At 35.3% G+C, this 20278-nt stretch overlaps 1 protein-coding gene across 5 annotated transcripts in view; it reads left to right on the plus strand.

Moving 5' to 3' along the window:
• Mbd5 (methyl-CpG binding domain protein 5) overlaps positions 1-19406 on the plus strand; it is a 481517-nt gene extending 462111 nt beyond the window's left edge. For 3 of the 5 annotated variants that reach the window (XM_047547386.1, XM_047547389.1, XM_047547388.1), the window contains 3 exons: positions 6724-6836; positions 15206-15281; positions 18491-19406. In XM_047547386.1, coding sequence (XP_047403342.1) covers positions 6724-6836; positions 15206-15281; positions 18491-18562 — 261 coding nt within the window. In that variant the 3' untranslated portion in view covers positions 18563-19406. The remainder of the gene's footprint in view (positions 1-6723; positions 6837-15205; positions 15282-18490) is intronic. The other 2 variants (XM_047547387.1, XM_047547390.1) reach the window with 1 other exon arrangement.
• The last annotated feature ends 872 nt before the right edge of the window (positions 19407-20278 follow it).

The raw sequence follows: 20278 nt of genomic DNA on the forward strand, positions 1-20278 counted from the left end.
TCAGTTTGTTGATAAACTTGCAAGTTCCTCTTCCCCCAATGTTTCGAAAAAATATCAACTTTCTTCCCCTACCTTCCTACCTTCCCTGTCCGTACATACACCAATATTAATTAGTAGAGATTGTTAACAGTCTGTGAAAAGTTGGGCTGACTCACGTGTGTATTCCTGTCCTAACATTGAAGCTCCGCGACAGCACTGGAGGGTATTGTGTGCCTTGTATTATATTGTTCAGCAAGTGGCACTCCTTACTAATATGTTTTTTCCCTTGGTTATCAGTTTGTAATGAAGTATGTTCTAGGACATAGTTATACTTGTTTTCAGTATACCTGTGCAAGTTTTCTCCAAACCATGGACCTTTATCATTTATGGTTTAGTGGCCAAAAATAGGACCTCAGTGTTTCCAGATCTTGGCACAGTATTAGGGAATTCTTGGAAAGGAAAGTTGCTACCCTGGGATTTCACACATATACCATGATGTGAGAAGATTTTTAAGCCTATGCAATCATAGGAGGAAATGGTTATCTTTATTTATTATTTCAGTAATTATTTTAAAATAGAGAAAATGCTCATTTTCTAAAACATATTTCATAATTGTCATCTGCCACTTTTGATCTTATAGGAACTAGCCTGAAAAGGTTGCTTCTCATGTAATAATAATCAAAACCTGAAATTCCTAGTTTTCTCTGCATAGATCATTGATTTTACTTTTTTTTTTTTTTTTTTTTTTTTTTGTGTGTGTGCTGAGAATTTAACCCAGGGCCTTGTGCTTGCAAGGCAAGCACTCTACCAACTGAGCTATCTCCCCAGCTGCGATTTTACTCTTTTTGAACATTGTCCCATAAGTCTTCATATTTCATAGTTCTTACATTTGATGTGTATTCTGACCTGAACCAAACTTTGAAAAGGTTTTATTAACAGAATGGTACCAAAATGTCTCTTTTCAATGAAATACCTGTTGCTGGACAAGTAGAGAGATACTTCTGATTACCAGGAAGATGTCTACAAAAGGCACAGTGGGGCAGGCACCCCTTCTTAAAATCACACTTGGGCTTTTTTCCCACATGGTTGTATTTGGCAGGTATCCATAAAAATAGCTCTCTGAATAGGCACTCAAAACTGACAAAATTCATCATCGTTAAAACTCATAACCAAATTTACTTGGGAGCAAGACACTTTGAGTACACAAGTTCAGCATCACACCTTTGACAGTGTGGTGCATAAGCAGAGATGGCTTCCCTCACATTCCAGGTAAATGTAACTTAAGAGATTGAGTGTGGGGACCCACGTGGGATGGTATGCCCTCCTGAGGTGTTTAAACGTTTTACTTAGAACATTCTTTCTGTGATTGATTCTCAGTGTTAGCTAATTTTTTTCCCTTGGTAATACAATTCTCTGTTGAAAGTGTTCTTTGTGTATTTGCTTCACTTTACTGTTTCCTTAACTATTGTTAGAAATGAATCCTTTACTTTGTACCCAATGTCCAAAATATTTGGGTTGCATTTCAGCTGCTGGTGTGACAGGGAAAATCAGTGCTCTGTTAGCACCAGGATCTCCTTGGAAAGGAAAGAGAATAGTTATTGGAAAGTAATAAGGTGTAAAATCCAGGCCAACAAAGTCACCTTCTGATCAAAATTTGAAGGATTATGAAGCACCAAGTAACACCCAAAAATGTGAATATCAGGAAAAAGACTAAAGTGAGTGAAAAGCTTGGGTAAGACTGTAAACTCTACTGGAGTGAATTGTAGAATATAGTGAACTATTTTCTTCCTGAGCAAGATTAAACAGAAGCAGGAGGCCTATCTCCCTTCACACAGGTACCTGAGATCTAGCGCAGAGTTCTTAAGCCTGATAACACAATTTTCACATAGATAGCAGCAAATGGAATCTAAAATCTGAGGTAAATATGTGCTTCTATGACATGAACTTTTAAACACTGTTTTCTTAGAAATCAAGTTTATCCAAAACACGTAATTCTATTTACGTATTGTGGATTGACGTGAGATCTGTTATCACATTTAGAGCTTTACTCTTCTCCTATAATATAGTTCTGTAGCATTAAAAAAACTTATCAAACGCAAAGAAGAGGTGGGAGTGGTGGCGCACACCTGTAATCCCAGCAGCGTGGAAGACTGAGGCAGGAGGATCGTGAGTTCAAAGCCAGCCTCAGAAATTTAGTGAGGCCCTAAGCAACTCAGCAAGACCCTATCTCTAAATAAAATCTAAAAAAGGGCTGGGGATGTGGCTCAGTGGCTAAGCGCTCCTGGGTTCAATCCCTGGTACAAAAAGAAGCAAAGAGGAAAGGAAGCACCAGAAAAATGCCTCAGATAGTGCCACTGCCCCAAATTGTCATAGTGTGGATTTGATTAGTTCATTTAAGAATGAAAAATTCTAAAAATTACAATTCATTTAGGAGACTTCTCCATGAGCGCTATTGCTGTTCTATTGCTGGAAGATTGGGTTTATCCTTTCTGTTGAATCAATATTTTACATAAGTTATATTATTTATCATCAATTCCCATTCTTTCAAAAATGTTGAAATATTTCATTGAAGTTAGCAGGAGTTTAAAGATGTTATTTTTTGAGATATACACTATCATTTTAAATATTTACTATTTTATAAATGTTTGATAATAATGAACTTAATAAATGCTTATTGATTCAGATCTCTATTTCCCAGAATTTTGCTAAAACTGTGTTTTACCTATACTATTATTTACCTTAAATTTTTTATTTCAATTAATTTACTGATTTATTTATTCATTTAATAAATATTTGTTGGTTATTTATGTACAAGGCACTATTCAGGCCACTTTTAAATTTAAATAACCTTTTTACTCTTGTCCTAAGGTATCGTATGTGTGAAATCATAGTCATGATGTTATTTGTATTTTTCTAATATAAATTTGCATAAATATACAACTATTAAAATGTCTGAAGATTTGTTCATGTTCCACCTAAAATAATTTCACATCACCAAACCATAAGTACTTAGGGAAAGGCAGCTTTAGTATTTATAAAGCACTTCCATGTTCACATCTTTAGATCATCTCAATGACCCATAACGAAGTGCATGATTATCCCCACTTGACCAAAGAGAGAACTGAAGCCCCCAGAAGCAGCATTCCTAAGACACAAATCACAAGCAGTTCAGGCAGGCCCCAAACTCTGGCCTTCTAACTCTGAGCTTGTGTTCTTTTCACTATACCATTGCCCCAACATTTGTAGAAATAGATTGGGAAGTGAAAACTGAAGGGGGAACTTGAGGTCAGCTGTCTGACCTGTTATGAAATCTGTCATGCAGCTTGTGCTCCATCCATTGACCTTTATGTGAAAGCTTTGCCCCAGCACTAACTAGCAGCAAAGAAATCACAAAGAGTGGTATTATCAGGATTAAAGCCTGCAAGGAATTTTTACCTCATCTCTAGTTAACTGGGTCTATTCAAAAGTGAGCCAGAATCATTGATCCAAGCTTTTCTAATATGTACTTTATATCTCATTTTAGAGTGTTGGTGTGGCTTCCTGAAAGATTCCTATTTCCTTTTGGCATAGACTTTAAGTTACTTCTGAGATACTACATGCTGCTGTGCTGACCCCAAACCAAAATTATATTTCCAAATGTTTGGTACGTGCCTTCTGAACTAAGTAAACAAGATTCAGCCTTGTTCAGAAAAGTATGACGCTGTCATATCTGTGTTTCTAACCCCTCTGAACACACTCTGAGACTATATGTAGGAGAATTATTATATCTAAGGAATTCAAATGAGAGAAAGAAGAGTTTTTAAAAAATATTCAACATAATGTGTATTTATACATAAACTAGTATGTGAACTATAAATTCATCTAAATTACAGGTATCATTTTCTAATTCTTAAATGGCATAGGTGTAAAGAGGTATACCATGATAGCCATTACTGCTAGCATCATTATTGTTAGGATGAGACTGTGGGCAAATTATGACTAAAGAGAAATATAAAAAGTCTTCTCCCAATTTCTCACTAAAATAGGAATGAAACAATTTATGGAACTCTTCTGACTTACAAATATATAAGAATCCAAGATAATAATTACAGGTAAAGGTATTAAGTATTAAGTACTTTCTCCTTCAATATAAGTTTTAGAAGAATACTTTTGTATGTTTAACCTTTTCTAATGTTACATTTATGTACTTGATTTCCCAGTTCTTTTTTGATTTATAAGTTAACTGAATAATTTATAAGGGAATGTTCATTAAATCATAAAATATGATTTCTATTTGATAAGAAATTTGATTTATTTTGTTCCCTGATACCATTTTTGGGAGTACCTTAAAAGAGTTTCTTAAATATTGTTCAAGCATACAAATATTTCCCCCAGAAATAACACACAGTCTTCATATATATTTCATACATATATAACTCTGAAAGAAATAAAATAAACATTTTCCTCTGGATATGTATGATCTTGTCAGCGCAGAAATGCACAGTGGTGTGGATCTTATTTATATTTAGTTTCAGATAGCACTACTGTTTTCTCTTTTGAGGTCATCGAATCCTTTATGAATAATATAGTTCATAATGACAGTGCCTTAGTGCCTTGAGGTAGATTTAGATGGAGAAACTATAGTAGAAATTAGTTTGGAAAAACAATTAGTTAGGAAAAAAAAAAAAAAAACACTGGAAAATTGTCCAAGCCTAAAAAATTTGAAGATTGGGCAAGTTATCACCTAATTTCTATAAAACTGTAACTTGATTTAAATAGTTATACTTTATTTTTTAGTGTGCACATATGGTTTTTTGTGTGTAACTTTATATAATTTATATGCATGAAATGATTGTATGTTTCAATATATGTTTGAGTTAGTCTGGTGGAGTCAGCTGAGTTTTAATTCTGGTCATGCTACTTAAACTCACAGGTCTCATCGGCAAAATAAAAATATCAGTTTGTAGTATTATCATATTAAATGATAAAACAGTGCCTTTTACATAAAAATGCACAAGAAATATCTTTACTGTTCCTTATTTGTTTAATTAAAAATAAAAATTATGACTTAAATAGTTTTACCTAACAGTTTTTTAAAACTTCAGACCAACAGGGCAAGTTTTCATTGTTGTGTCTTGATTTGTTTCAATGTGAATCTACATTTTGTGGCCTCAATCCATTTTTGAGATGTCATTACAACAATTTGTATCTAATAGAACTTTAAGTTACAGGAGAGCTTTCTTCCTACCTGCAAGAAGTTTATTTAAAAATAAGTGGAATTAGTTTCTGATTCATAAATGTAATGTGCACAACATCTTTCATATTCCCTTCATTTGACTGAATACAGGATAGAAACTCATTTCCAATGTGAAATGTAAAAATATATTGGGGAATCTTTATTTTATTTTGTTAAACAATACATGGATACACTCGGTTTACTTAAGCTTCTCTAGTGATCTGATAGGACATGTTTCTTTAGGCAAAGTGTTGTCTTTTTCTAGCACACAATGGATGGGTACCTCCAATGAACATGTATGTATGAAATATTTGTATTCATCAGGACAAAGTACAAACTATAAAAAGGAAACCATTTCCATTATTTGTTTTTCTTTTCATTGACCAATTGAAAATGCTTGTACTCAGACATAATAATGGAAACACTTTGTTAATCTTAATGTGTGCTAGATTTGAAAGGGGTCATAAAGAAATTATTTATAAATGACATTTGTGAGTCAATCATGAAACTTTAAAGGCAAAAGTTAATAATAATTTCCTTGCTTATTAGTATTTATTTTCTTACCCATGAGGCATTTTGATAAACTCTGAATTTTCATGTAAAGTGAGTTGTGATGAGGAGGAGAAACCGTGGTAAGAGATGACTTGAAACTGTTTACTCAGCAAGCAAGTGTTTCTACTGAGATTGATTTTTTTTACAGATCAATAAAAATAGCAAAGTTTTTTTAAATGTATTTTTATTCACTATATTCATACAGGTTTTCCTATGTATTATTTTTCTTGGAGGAAGGTATGGTTCCAAGTACCATGATCCAGATCAACAGGGGCATATAGCAAAGGCTGCACACAAACCCCCAGCCACTTTCTGGTAGCCACATTCTGTTGAAGTCATAGACTTCACACAGACTGGCACTGATGCTGCAGGACAGGAGAGGGGACATGCCCATTTGGTATTAGCAACACCCTCTTCCCACCTCAGCATGGACTGTGGGTTGCCTACCGTCCTGCTTGTTCTGTAGCTTCTCAGAGCCTAAAGCGTCCTAGATAATAGTTGCTCTATGCTAGACTGTGTTTAACATGATGTCACATTTTAATGCTCACCTCAAGTCTAGCAGGAATATAAGTGTTATTCTCATCTTAAAGAGGAGGGAACTCAAATCTGTTGACTCCAAAGCTCACCCTCTTGCCTAACCATGGCTCTTGTCTTCCCCTGATGAAATACCAGTACTCAGTCACTGAGCATCAGGCAGTGGAGAAAGTCAATCATAATTTTTTATTTGTATGATTTTGTGACCTGAAGGTTATTTAAATTCCAGGTTTTCTTCCCCTAAACATGATTTTCAAAATGTTGGCAATTTCAAAACCAAAGTTTTTCATTTCCATTGAGGCTGCATCTTGTAGCCACAGAATCAACCTCTAGTTCAATTAGGGCAAAAAATTTTACAGGGCAGTGACGGTCAAGGCTTCCCTCCCCCAGTGCAGCATCTGCTTATACAGCAAGAAAGTAAAAACTGTGTTGAACAATTGCAGGTCTGGGTAATGTGGTTTGGTCTTCATACCTTCACTCAGGTGGAGCCAGAGAAGTTGAAGACACTAACAGAAGGTTTGGAAGCCTACAGCCGAGCCCGGAAAAGGAACAGAAAGTAAGCACTTTTGTTTCCCCAGTTTGTTTTTCAAGGATATGATTGACTGGTTTTCCTTCAAAGAGACAATGAAATCTCACTGATGTGGTCCATGTTGTAACCTGTGTAAGTACAGTTTAATAGTTATCACCAAAAAGGACCATTATAGACAGGCCAAATTAACCATTGCAAAAAATATATTGTTTCCTAACAATAATTTGTGTTTTCACTCTGTGTGGGATTTGCTCCTTTATCAGCTTTTTCCTCATTCCTTCCATCTCCATCCCTCTCTTTTAGTGGGAAAGAAAATATGATTGATGTTTCTTTAAACAGCAATTAAATATGCTCCAGAAGTTTAGTGAGTCTATCCATTTGCAATTCAAATGCTTTGGTGGGGGGAATACACCCAGTTGTACACATGTAAAATATTTTGGCAGATTAGCTATTAGTCATAGTGATGCTAACTAATGATTTTTCATTGTGGCAGGGGTATGGACTTTAAAATAGGTTTTCTTTGGAATTATAAGAAGTTGAACTTGGGCCATTATTTAATCAAGTTTTTCTGGATTTTTTTTCCTAAGGAAAATGTAGTGCAGATGAGAAAATAATATTAGAAACCATTTTTACTATAATACAATGTTTTATATATCATAATTATTATTTCATATGTACATAGAGAACTACAAATGCACTTCTGTATATGTATATAGAAACTATATCATTGGAACACCTGTCTAGTTGCTATAATTCCTGCATTATCAAAGAATTTCATATTAATTTTTATTCATTTATAAAATGATCCTTACATCCTTCCCCCATTTACACCTACCATCCTTTTAAAAATATCACTTTAACTCATATTTGTACATCAAGATTTATAAAATGGAGATCAGACTAATTAGTAGTATATCTTGCATAAAAGACTTAGATAATGATACCAATAATATCAGTTAAAGGGCATACTCTTGCCCTTTGTGGTGTTTTCAGTAAATCTTCTCAGAGGCACAATTATAGACATCAATAAATCTTGGGGAGACTCCTCACCTCAGTAGACTATCTCATAAAAAGATGACGACAACAACAGGGCAACTCCTATGTTCCTGTGTGCTTACTCTTTGGAAGGCAGCAGTTGGGCACTGATTATGGTGAGGGCTGAGTGAACTGTCAGATAAATTCCCTATATGTCCAATGAGGAACACAGAAATTCAGGTCTCCTCTGCTCTGACTGAAGTGATACTTCTCTTCTGAGATTAGGGTAGGTTAAGACCAGCAAAATTAATAGCAGGTCTGGATGAAAGGAAGGAAGTTGCAAAATAGCTGCATCACAATTTTTTAGTAGGCCAGTTTCTATACAATATTCAATAGTACTTATATATCTTTGGTGTAAAGATTCCAAAATGTTTCCACAGTGAAGAATTCCATTTACTTGGCATATAGGCAAAATAGAGTTGATAACACAGAAATGAAATAATGCCTCCAAATATTTAGATACACTGCCTTGAAATGAATTTATTTTGCCCATAGATTTGCTATTAAGCAGTTTCTAAAAGTTAATAAGTAACAAACAAAACACAATTTTAAAATCATTTCTTCAGAACCAGTGTTATTTGTAGTGAATTAATATGGGCACTAAATGAGGGCATTCTCCTGATCATAACCATAAACTTAGAGTACATATTGGAGAGGTGGAAAGAAAAAAATGTGAAGTAAATATTAGTAAAAATCAGCTTTGTTGATCATACTACTATTTAATCAGTCTGACTTACCTTATAGATGCCCAGTAGAATACTTTTTGCACATGTATTTTTAAATCCATTATTTTTTTCCTCCCAGTCACAAGACGGGACAGAATTACTGAGCCAATTTACAAATGAGGACACTCAGACCCAAATATTTTAAATAATTAGTTAAAAGTGACATAACTGATAATGATACATTGAGCAAAAAAATTTATTTATTCCCAATTTAATGACACTAATTAAGAAAAAAAGAATCCGTACCAGGCATACTGCTACAGTCCCTGGAGCTCACTCCTAAGTAAAAGAACAGATTCAGAAACAAATAAAATGTGAAAATAGCAATGACAGCAAGATATATAGTGTATTTGGGGATCATAGAGAAATGGCATGAAACCCAGGTAAAGAAAGAGTTCCTAAAAATGATATCTGAAACAAGCCTTACACTCTACATAGGTTTGTAATGATATCAATAATATCTATTAAAGGAAATCAGACCAAGATGGGGTGGGGTGGGATAGTGTTTAGATAGATAAGAACAACACTTGGATTTGGAGGAAAGTATCAGATAGGAAGTTATAATAGATGTGGTCAGAGGTAAACAGAAATTGGATCATGAAGTGCTTAGCTACGGCCAATAAGATCTTTATCTAAGTGCCTGAGGGCTCAGATGGTTGGATTTTCACTTTAGATATGGATGTGGAGGATGTAGAGGAGAACAAATTTTAAGAAAACAGTATTGGAGACAGGGAAATCATCTAGGAGCTCATACCAGAAGACAGGGAGGAAGAGGACCCAAACCAAGAGGTGGGTAATGAGAGTGGACAAGAATGAGGGTGATCAAGAAATATGGAGGAGGTAAAATTGACAGAGCATGGTGATTGATCACAATGTGAAGGAGGGCAGGCAATGAAGGACAGTTGTCAGGTTTTTAGCTTGGGCGACTTGATGATAATGGAAGCACCAACAGGTGTGGGGAGTACAGGGGAAAACCGTTGAGTGAGGTTTGGGGTGCCTGTGGTACAGGCTGGACTCACAAGCCTGAAACTGAGAGAGGTAGTACTTGACAATGTGAAACGACTGTAGTCACACAGAGATACTCTGATCAACTTGAAGAATGGTGGGTGTTGAATGCTAGAAAAACTGAACACTTAACAGAAAGAATAAAGAAGATGGGAAGTATGATCATAAAAGAGAGGAGAATCAGGGAAGGGGATAGGGTCTTAGAAGACAAAGATTGAAAATTTCCTGGATGGTGAAATGACAGAAGTCCAGTAAGATAAGAACTGAAGATCTCCATTTTGGGGCAGTTTGGAGGCCATTGGTGACATTAGTGAGCAAGTTTCCAGTACAGCAGTGGGGAAACAAAGTACTCCTGGGTTGGAGAGGGAATAAGGATAAGAAAGTAGAGGAGTAGACGGAGGCTGTTTGTTCTCCTTTCTACACATGTAAAGAGTCCTTGGGAAAAAACAATGAAGAAGAATCTTTAAGATGACAAAGATTTTACCACTTTGGTAGACTCAGGAGAAGAAAAGAGGAAACATCTGCGAAAGGAAGGTGGCCTTTAGAATGAAAGGGTTAAGAGGTTGGTTTTGGACTGGGTTCAGATCCTATTTCTGTGATTTCATAGCTGTGTACCTTTAGGGATGTTGCTTGACCTCTCTAAATTCTTCATTTCTAAAACAGGCATATTTCTTCCTATATTTGGATTGTTATAATACACAGGAGTTGGCTCATGATATTTATTAAATGGCTATTTTTATTATAAAAAATATTTTTGCCAGTTGAAACATTCTACCACCATATTAGATATTTAGAACTTTATGTAGTTTTTTTGTTTTGTTTTGTTTTTGTGTTTTTGGTACTGGGGATCGAACACAGGGGCTTAACACTGAGCCACATCCCCAGGTCCCCCTTTTTTGTAAATGATCACTTATTTTTTATTACCATAATTCTTTAATAATGTCTGTCAAAATTGAGCCCAGTCCTTTTTTATATTTTATTTAGAGACAGGGTCTCACTAGAACTCTCGGTCCTCCTCCTGCCTCAGTCACCTGCGAAGCTGGGATTACAGGCGTGTACCACCATGCCCAGCTCATGTAGTTGTTTGAACCCTTGTTATCTGAAACCAAACTATACAGTAAATAAATATTTTTAAACAGATGTACTAATTGCATCCCAATCATATAATAATAGGATAAAATGTTTATATAACATTATTCAGGGGAATTTTGTACTTAAAAACAGATATAGCTTTATAAAAGAAAATTTTCGTATCTTTTCGCTGTTACAGTTTTCATTTAAATGAGGATCAAATCTTCTACTTGTACAATTTTTTGGTAGGCTGATATTTTATGAAGCTGGAAAGTGCTGAAGTGATAAAATAAATCTTACTTTCATGCTAAACCATGAAATGATACTTAGCTTCTTACATTTTCTTAAATCTGCTTGCTTTCTCCATGTATTTGATTTTCAGACTGTAGGGTTCTTGACTTTCAGTTCTCACTTAAATTTGTTCTGTTCTACCTGCAGTGAGTCACAGTCATTCTGAACTGTCACTAGAGTAACGTGCCATTTCTCAATTCCCTCTTATTTCTTGTATCATTCACAGATCTGTACCTGGCCTTTTTCCCCTCTAATTAGCGAAGATAAGGATAATGTGTGACAATATAGGCAATGAAGTTGAGAAGTGGCAATTATCTCCATTAATAATTAGAAAGGTGATTATATGAACATCTATTGCTTAATCAAGTAGGTTTTAGAGTGTCCATTAGTAAAAATGTTTATTATTAAATGTCAGCAGGGAAAAGAAAATAGTAGAGGAGACTCCATGGGGGGGCCCTCTAGACTGGAAGACTAAATTTTGACTAATTGTTCATTTCATGAACTCATGGAGCTTTCTCTTCCTCTTTTAAATTAATTCTTCCCTGACCTAACCAGTTAGTGTGCAAATTGGTTTGCAGATTTGACATCTGGGAGAATCTGTCTTTACCTCTTGATTCTCACGATATATTCAAATAATTTCATGCTCTACATCTCTGCATTTATTCTCTCTTCCAAAAGTAGTAATTTCTTCCTCTACTAATTGTTTTAACTTTACTACAGGCAAAACATTATATGAATTTCACTTAAGTTATTGTTAGGTTTTTACAAACATTTTAAATATTTTGCTGAAGAAAAAGATAAAAAATTGCTTAAATTCCAACTTTTCATTCAATGAGTAATATTTGAATCATGTTTGTGCTATAATGATAATGTTATTGCATTTTTCCATAAAGAATTTTATACTCTATTCCTTTTGAAAATTATTTCTAGTGAAAAATACATTTTATTACTTAATTATAATTGATTTCACCCATTATGCCTAAAAAGTCAAACAAGTCACAAACAATTGTTATAACACTTATTTTGTAAGATTGTTATCAGGATTAAATGAGATAATGTATGTAAAAAATGTAACTCAAGTTTTGAATGTGGACTGTTTTCAATAAATAGTAGATATTCTTGTTATTAAGAGTTAAAGAGAGGGCTTGGGTTGTAGCTCAGTGGTAAAGCACTTGCCTAAGCATGTGTGAGGCACTGGGTTCAATTCTCAGCACAACATATATATAGATTAATGTTCATTGAAAACTAAAAAATTAAAATTAAAAAAAAAAGAGTCAAGGAGAGAAACCCATTTCTCTAATAGTTTTTCAAGTTCTTTGATAGTTTACCTTTGTCTTAGACATTTACTTTTGTTTGTTTTGCATGCTGGGGATTGAACCCAAAGCCTCACTCATGTTAGGCAAGCACTCTAGAAAGCCACATCCCAGGATTATTTTAACTATTTAGAACTTTTTAGATACAGTCAATTTTTTTTCAATAATAAGGATTATTATATTTATTTTTTCTGTTTTTTTTTCATTTTTTTCATTTGTTCTTTTTAGATATACACAACAGTATATGCAGTAGAATGCATTTTGACATGTTATACATACATGGAGTATACTTATACTAATTAGGATCCCATTCTTGTGGTTGAATATGATGTGGAGTTATACTGGTCATATATTCATATATGAACATAGGAATGTTATGTCCGATTCATCCTACAGTCTTTCCTGTTCTAAACCTGTAAGATTTTTTTTGGGAGGGGGTGTGGGAGTGGATACCAGGGGTTGAACTTAGGGGCACTCGACCACTGAGCCACATTCCCAGCCCTATTTTATATTTTCTTTAGAGACAAAGTCTCACTGAGTGGCTTAGTGCCTTGCTTTGAACTTTTGATCCTCCTGCCTCAGGATGCACTACCACGCCTGGCTCTAAACCTATAAGATTTTATAATCAAAACATATAACAACTAAATATCCTTTAAAACTAATGTCCATACTTCTCAAAAAAAAAAAATTAAGGATACATTGTTGAACACATTATAAAAAGCATGATATTGCTGGGTCATTTGTCAGTGCATGTTACTGTCGAGGACCTTCAACAAACAGCCCTCAAAAAGTTCCCAGTCCAATCTTAGCCAAACTCAGATGACCCTACGGACTCCTGAGACTAGATTCCCTCTTATTCACCCAGGATCACACTGGTGATCAAACACCTCATTGGGATAACAACTCAGACTGACTCCCATAGTGGCCAGGACCCCTTAACACAGGAATAGGAAAGTAAGAAACAATGCCTATGTAAAGAAAAAACACTGAGCATTGGTAATGAGAAAGGAATGCATTCTATCAACTTGAACAGTGCTCATAAACAATGGTAAAGGGAAAAGGGGCAACTGTATGTCATGACACTTGGGCACATATTAAAAACACAGAAAATACTAAGTCCTGTTCATGGATGTGTCATGTAAGATATAAAAACGGACCAGAAGTTGGGGAGGAATGTGGGAGAGAATGTAACTGGGAACTGTGGACAAATGGGAACTCCAGATTTACTTTTTAAAAATAGAACTTAAGTGAAATATGTAGTTTATTGACAGTTCATTCTGGGGAGGGGGTTTGTTAGGGTTGTTATTTTATTCTGTGCTCTTCTCTGCATTGTTTAACTTTCTAAAAATGAATGAGAAAAAAATAAAAGCTAAAGGCTAACTTACAACACCAGCAAGCCAGGGAGGGTTGGTGCTATATTGTTTTTATAATTTGGTTTAAACAAATACTCTTAATCTTTCCTTTTGGTTAAACTGACTTAAGTGCATACATAGCTTCCAAAACAGGACCATCCATGCTTGCTTTGGACAAATGTTTTTATTTAGCAAATATATGCAGCATTTATAGTGTACCTAGAAGTGTAAAACTCAGAGGTGGAAAACTAAGAGTTCTCTAAAAGGCAGAAATCTAAAGTGAAATATATGAATTGTCTCGTCATGGTGTATTGAGGATAAAACCTAATAAGGGCTGTGGTGAACCAAAAGGCTTCATCTAAAGGCGTTGCACTGAAGTTCAAAATGCTTCTACATCCTGCTAGCCAAACTAAATGGGACTCTGAACCAAATCCTCCCACAACTACAAATTTCCTGTCTCCATGTGCTGCTGAGTTGGGACTTAAGTCTTGAAAAGCCATATGAATATCATGTCATGAAAAAGTTTGGTTTGCCTCTGCAACTTCTCTAGTAATTGATAAATGAAATGAGACTGGGGTTGTGGCTTAGGCATAGCGTGTCTGGTATGTGTAAGGCACTAGGTTCTATTCTCAGCACCACATATAAAATAAATAAATAAGTAAAATAAAGATTCATCAACACCTAAATATACATATATTTTTAAAAGATAAATGAACATATTTGCCTTAGTATTCATAATAGTTAAGTAATTATGTGCATAAAGAAGGAAAAACAAGTTAATAAGATGTACACAGGGTTAAAAAAAAACACACAGAAAGGGATAGCATGAATTTGCCTGATTTTAGTAATCAGTGTAAGAGTTTCATGGATAGTTTATAGTTTTTAAAAATGACAGATGTGCCATGTGTTATTCAGTCCAAACATACATAATGGAATGCTGAGTGGAGAGAAAATGTCAAAGGAGTGATAAGTACCCTGAAACCATCATTCTTTATCCATTCATATAGTTACATTATTTTGGTTTTAGGGAAAATATGGTGGGGACTAGGCTTGGAGCTTCAGGTGTGGCAAGTTAAGAAGAAATTTCTCAGCTGATAAGTGCACCAGAATTTTAGCCTTCACTTGCTCAATTCCAGAAGCCAATATGCTCCAGAGAGGGCAGAGGGAGCTCCCTAGTGGCCAGAGCCTGCAGTTCAGCCCCTCCACCGTTAAGCCACAAACCAGCAGATGACGGTCAGAGAAAAGGCAGTTGCAGAGCAGGCTGGATTCAGGGAGGATGAGTTGCATTGGTGGGTGGGAAAAAAGACCACTGGCCCCACTTTCTTCCCAAATCATCAGACTATGGAAGTAGCATGTAGAAGGGGAAAGATTCCATTTCTCCCCACTTCATGTGTTTAATTTTCTTAGTAGTTTTCTGACTTTAATCATTAGTATTCAGTGATGAGAAACACAGAATAATATTTTGTCACCTGAATTTTCCAAATGTGAATGTAAATTGACTTTCTCTGGTGGAATTGGTACTTTTGTTTTTTGATTAGGAAATCAAATTGAAATTTTTGTTTCTTTAATTTATTAATCTGGTGTGTTGTTTTCATTAATTCCAGAAGTGGGAAGCTAAATAACCATTTAGAAGCTGCTATTCATGAGGCCATGAGTGAACTGGACAAAATGTCTGGGACTGTAAGTTAATTTATTTTTCCATTATACCATGTTTCCTTGAAAATAAATTGTATTACACTTTTTGGCAAAGTCTCTCAAATATTGTCGAGCAACCCGTGCAGCAATAGTAAATTACTAGGCTAAGAAAGAAGACTAATATCAGGAAAGATTTAAAGTCATTTAAGAAAAAAATAACCTAAAAGAATTAACAACATCCTTTTTTCTGATATAAGTAACTTTTGTTTTCCTACATAACCTTCTTTTTTTTTTTTTTTTTTTTTTTGCGGTACTGGGGATCAAACTCAGGGCCTTGTGCTTGCGAGGTAAGCACTCTACCAGCTGAGCTATCTCCCCAGCCCCATAACCTTCTTTTAAAAAGTGAACAGAGTATATTGAAGTTCAAACCACAGCTTTCTGCACTGACTTTGTGAAGAGCATTAGCCATTAGTGCTATCTAAATATTCAGCAATGCAAATTTCACTCTGTCCATTGGACAAAAAAGTGAAATTGGAAAGTTGGGTCAAGATCAAAGGTATTTAGATCTTTCATTTTCCTTCTACTGTTACCTTAAAAATATTTGATGCAAAATTATGTTGTTAAATTATAAACTATAAACTCAGGTTTTAAGGTAGTATCTATTTTTTACATTTTTTTATTGAACAGTGCATATAATAGTGTTGAATGTGAGAAATTTAATCATTATCCTTTCATTCACATATTGATTCATATAAACACCCAAAATATAATTTTAGAAATCCCTAAAAAGTGTGAATTATCTACAACTATATAGCAATGGAAGGAAACTTCTTTTACTTGACATTTTTTTCATCTTATTGCATTTTTATACCTTTATTTTATTTATTTATATTGATATGGTGCTAAGTGCTCCACCACTGAGCTACAGCCCCAGCCCTTAACAAGATTATCTGAATTTTAACAACCCATCTAATGGCTACTAAATGATAAATGGAAGTTAGAGATTGACAAAAATGTTAGGATTCATATGGGCTTAAGAGATTTTGTAATCCAACCCATCATTTCATAAATAAGTAGATTGAGACCCTGAGACATTAAATTTCCCTGTAGAATTATAGGAAAGGTCTAGATCAGAGATTATAAACTCAGATGTCTTCTAGGTTCAAGCAAATAATGTCAGGTATGAGAACAAGAGCAATTGGAATAAACTGAAAAGGACTAGAAAAGTGCACAGGTTGAGTAGGCTACCTACCAACTCCTGGTCCTTGTAACCCAACTTGGCAAAGGCCATTGTTCACTTGAGTCTGGTCCTGGCTGAGGACACTGTTATTCCACATGTTCATTCAGGGACCCAGATCCTTTCTATATCGAGTGTCCACCATTCCTCAGGACATCAGAGTGTTCCCTATATCCTTTGCATCCAGTCCAAGAGGTGAAAGAAGAATGGGTGCAGAGAACTCTCAGCATAGTTCCCACAGCCCTGGCCCAATGATATGGCTGCCTTACGGAAGTGGTGTAGGCACTGTGGAAAGCAATGTGCCTGCCCTTTAAAAAGAGAAAATGGGTTTGGCCATCATCTCACTATTCTCTGCCTCAGGACATTTGACCTTTGTGGCCAATGGACAGCTCAGGGTGGTGAGAACTGTGCAGCCTCAGGCATGCACTCTCTTCTGTGGTTCCTTCTTCCACACTCCAGCAGGTGTCAGCCACGTGGGAATCTGTGCTAGTGTGGTAAGATCTCACCATTTTTCATGACAAGCCAGAAGTCTAGAAATATACTTTTCTCATTTTTTCAACTATCTTAAAAATATCAAATGAAATACCTTTTCAGGCCACAATTTGTCCATAGACTACTAGTTTATAATCTTAAATAAAGATTTCTTTCTTTAATTATAGAAAGCCTTCAGTTAAGGCTTCCCATTAGAGTTATTTTTTTTAATGTATACAGAGAGGATTAGGAGGAAGAGGCAGTTTAAAGAACTCATAAACATTATTTAAAATTTTAAAATATCATTTTTAAAAAGCATTCTTCATTTGACTAAGTAGCATTAGCATCTACTGTTAGCTAAACTTTTTTTTTTTTTTCTGGATGCTGGAGATGGAACTCAGGACCTCATCTCACACCTTCTAGGAAAGCACTCTACCACTGAGTTAAATACCCAGCCCCTAAATATTATTTTTAAGTGTATAATCAAGCCAACTTGTGGTGGATCTCAAGAGCTGATTGTGCACATCTCTTCCTAACTTAAATTCTGTGATATCATGTTGTTAGGTTGCATTGGCCATGGTGGAAGTATTTACACCACAGAAATTGGCAAGTGCTACAGTGGCTCTGTGTTCAAGTTAAGCATCTGCTGTGCCACTGCCTTGAGCCCAAGCTTCCTTTCCTGGGTCTTGACCTTGCTCCCTCAGTAGGCACATTACAATGTGAGGCACCTGATTATCTCGTCACTGCCCCTCAACATCATATCTGCTATCTAATGCTCTAGTACTGTTCAACCTCTGCTCATTGAGATGCACAGCCTCAAATGCTGCTAGTTTCCATATTACTATAAAGATGAATTGAATCGAATGAAATGGAGCAAGTTATGTTATATGCCTTTATGAATATGTCACAAAGAGCCCCACCATTATATATAATTATAATGCACTAATAAAAACATGAACATTTTTAAAAAGATGAGCTGAATTAACTACTTTTCCTAGAATATACAAACTCAGACCTGCCAACAGATGGTAGTGATATTCTATTTTCCATCCTGATTCTTCTCAGAAACAAACATCCTCGGGCTGAGCTATGTGTATGTGTTCTTATGATCTTTGACACTTCTTAGTAGTAATATAAGTAGGGTGATGAAGTGAAAAACATGTCAGGTATGTATTTACGTACTTTTCCAGGCTGTAGAGGAATTGAAGATCTCGGGCTCTTTGGCAGGACAGACTTCATTTTTGTTCTGAGTGTACAGTGGAGGTGGCACTGAATTCCCCACACGAGCTTTCTTCAGTTCTTCCTTGTGTTCCACTCTTTACTGGAGACCTCAGAGTGTTGCTCTGCTTTTCAGTGTCTAGTATTCCCCAACCTGCTACTGACTGTAGGCACACTGAGGTCTTGGCAAAGATTTTAAACACCTCAGGATATCAGTAATTGAAAGAGAAAATCAGAGTCTGTTCCCTACCCTATGTCTTTGCCAGAAATCATGTAGTGTTTGTGATTTCAACCACTTTTGTTATTGTTTTTGCCTTTTTAATTTCAGGTTCACCAAATCCCACAGGGAGACAGACAAATGAGACCCCCCAAACCCAAGAGGAGGAAGATCTCCAGATAACAGAGACTACTCCACTAATGCGCAGTGTTTATCAAAGGAACATGCACAGATGTATTTGTATATAGGTATTGATATGGCCACAGTTATATCAATATATAAACTATGGCAGATAGTTACCACCACAGGGTGCTAAAAGAAACAGTGATAAAAAAAATTGTTTGATCAGGAAGGATAATGAATGCTGGAAAAACCAATCACAATCCCTGTATAATGAGAGTGATCAATGGTCAAGAGATTACTGAGAAACTCTTTTTCTATAATACTGAAATTGTGATTATGAGAAATAGTCCAAATGTTTCTGAAAAATTTTCAATGTTGTATATAGAAAATACAGAATTTCATGGTGATATCAGAAATGTAAATATTGTACAATATTGTCATGTACAAGCGTACCTAATGCACACTTTATCTTTTATTGTACAAAGAAATAGTGTACAAAATCCTTTGGTTTCTATGGAGTACACCTACCAGAGACTACCAGTGTAAAGTGATAAATAAAAATACAACCTAAATGCTTTTCTATGATAATGTAAAAGATGCTGTTTTTGTATTTAACAGCAGAGAAAAGGCATGATGATGTAATATCTGAATTATGACATACACTGCACACCACTGAGTGTCCATTTATATTGTCTATTTGGAATGAACCTTGCCTGGAAGCACTGGACTCAATTTTGGGTGTTTAGGAAATTGCAACCTTACAGATTTGTAAAGGGATGAGGGCTCACAGGTCTAAATTAAGAATTCAGAAACTGCAACCATTTGTTGCATATTTTTTTTACCTAAGTTTTAAAATAGAATAGGTTTTATAAAAAAAAAAAACTTAGATGGAATATTTTACTCAGTCATTTCTGTAGTTAATATTTGATAGCCACCTGTTGAACTAGATAGATTACCAGCATTGATGCTCAGAATTAAGGTTCTTTTGCAAATGATATCTGACAAGGTAAAACTTTCTATTTCCACACATGGAGGCAAATTCCCCACTTTGAAATCATTTCAAAGGTAAGGGTGATTATAGTTCAGTTTTTCAAATAATGGCAAAAATAAATACAAATCATCAAACCTAACTTCATATCCACTTATCAGTATTCCTTAACCGAGAAGTTGAGGTGGCTTACAAAATTATTAGCAATGGTAATTTTTTATCAGTATTATGTAACATATCAGATTTATTTTATTTAAAGAATTATTTATACCATTAACAGATTCTTATATATATATATTAATGTGGCTGAAATGTGCAGGTTAAATCTATTAGCCAAATTATTTATATTATATGAAGTAAGAAAAAAATGTGAAACAAATGTAGAGAGAAAATACCACATTACAGTGTACAAACCTATAACTGTGAGCCATTGTAAAGTACAAGGTAATTAATAAGAAATGTAGCACAACATAACTTCCCATCTATTTTTTACAGTTTTTGTGGTGGTGGTATAACTCTGTCTCCGAGGCAGTTAAGCAAAGTTTTAGACCACCAGACTTCAGTTAATGATTATCAAAAGAAGGGGTCCATTATTCCTTTTTCTTGGATCCACCAGCCCCCACCCCTAAACCACAGAGCACTGCCCATCCTCTAGCTAGGGGTTCACCAATGGCCTAATGCTCAGCTGCTGTATCCCCAGATACCACCACCTCCCCACTCCTCTCCCGTCCACTCTGCAAATTCCACAGTCCTGTCATGTAGCAGAGTTCCAGTAACTCAGGAAAAAG

Source organism: Sciurus carolinensis, chromosome 3, assembly GCF_902686445.1.
Source record: "Sciurus carolinensis chromosome 3, mSciCar1.2, whole genome shotgun sequence".
Classification (NCBI taxonomy): Eukaryota; Metazoa; Chordata; class Mammalia; order Rodentia; family Sciuridae; genus Sciurus; species Sciurus carolinensis.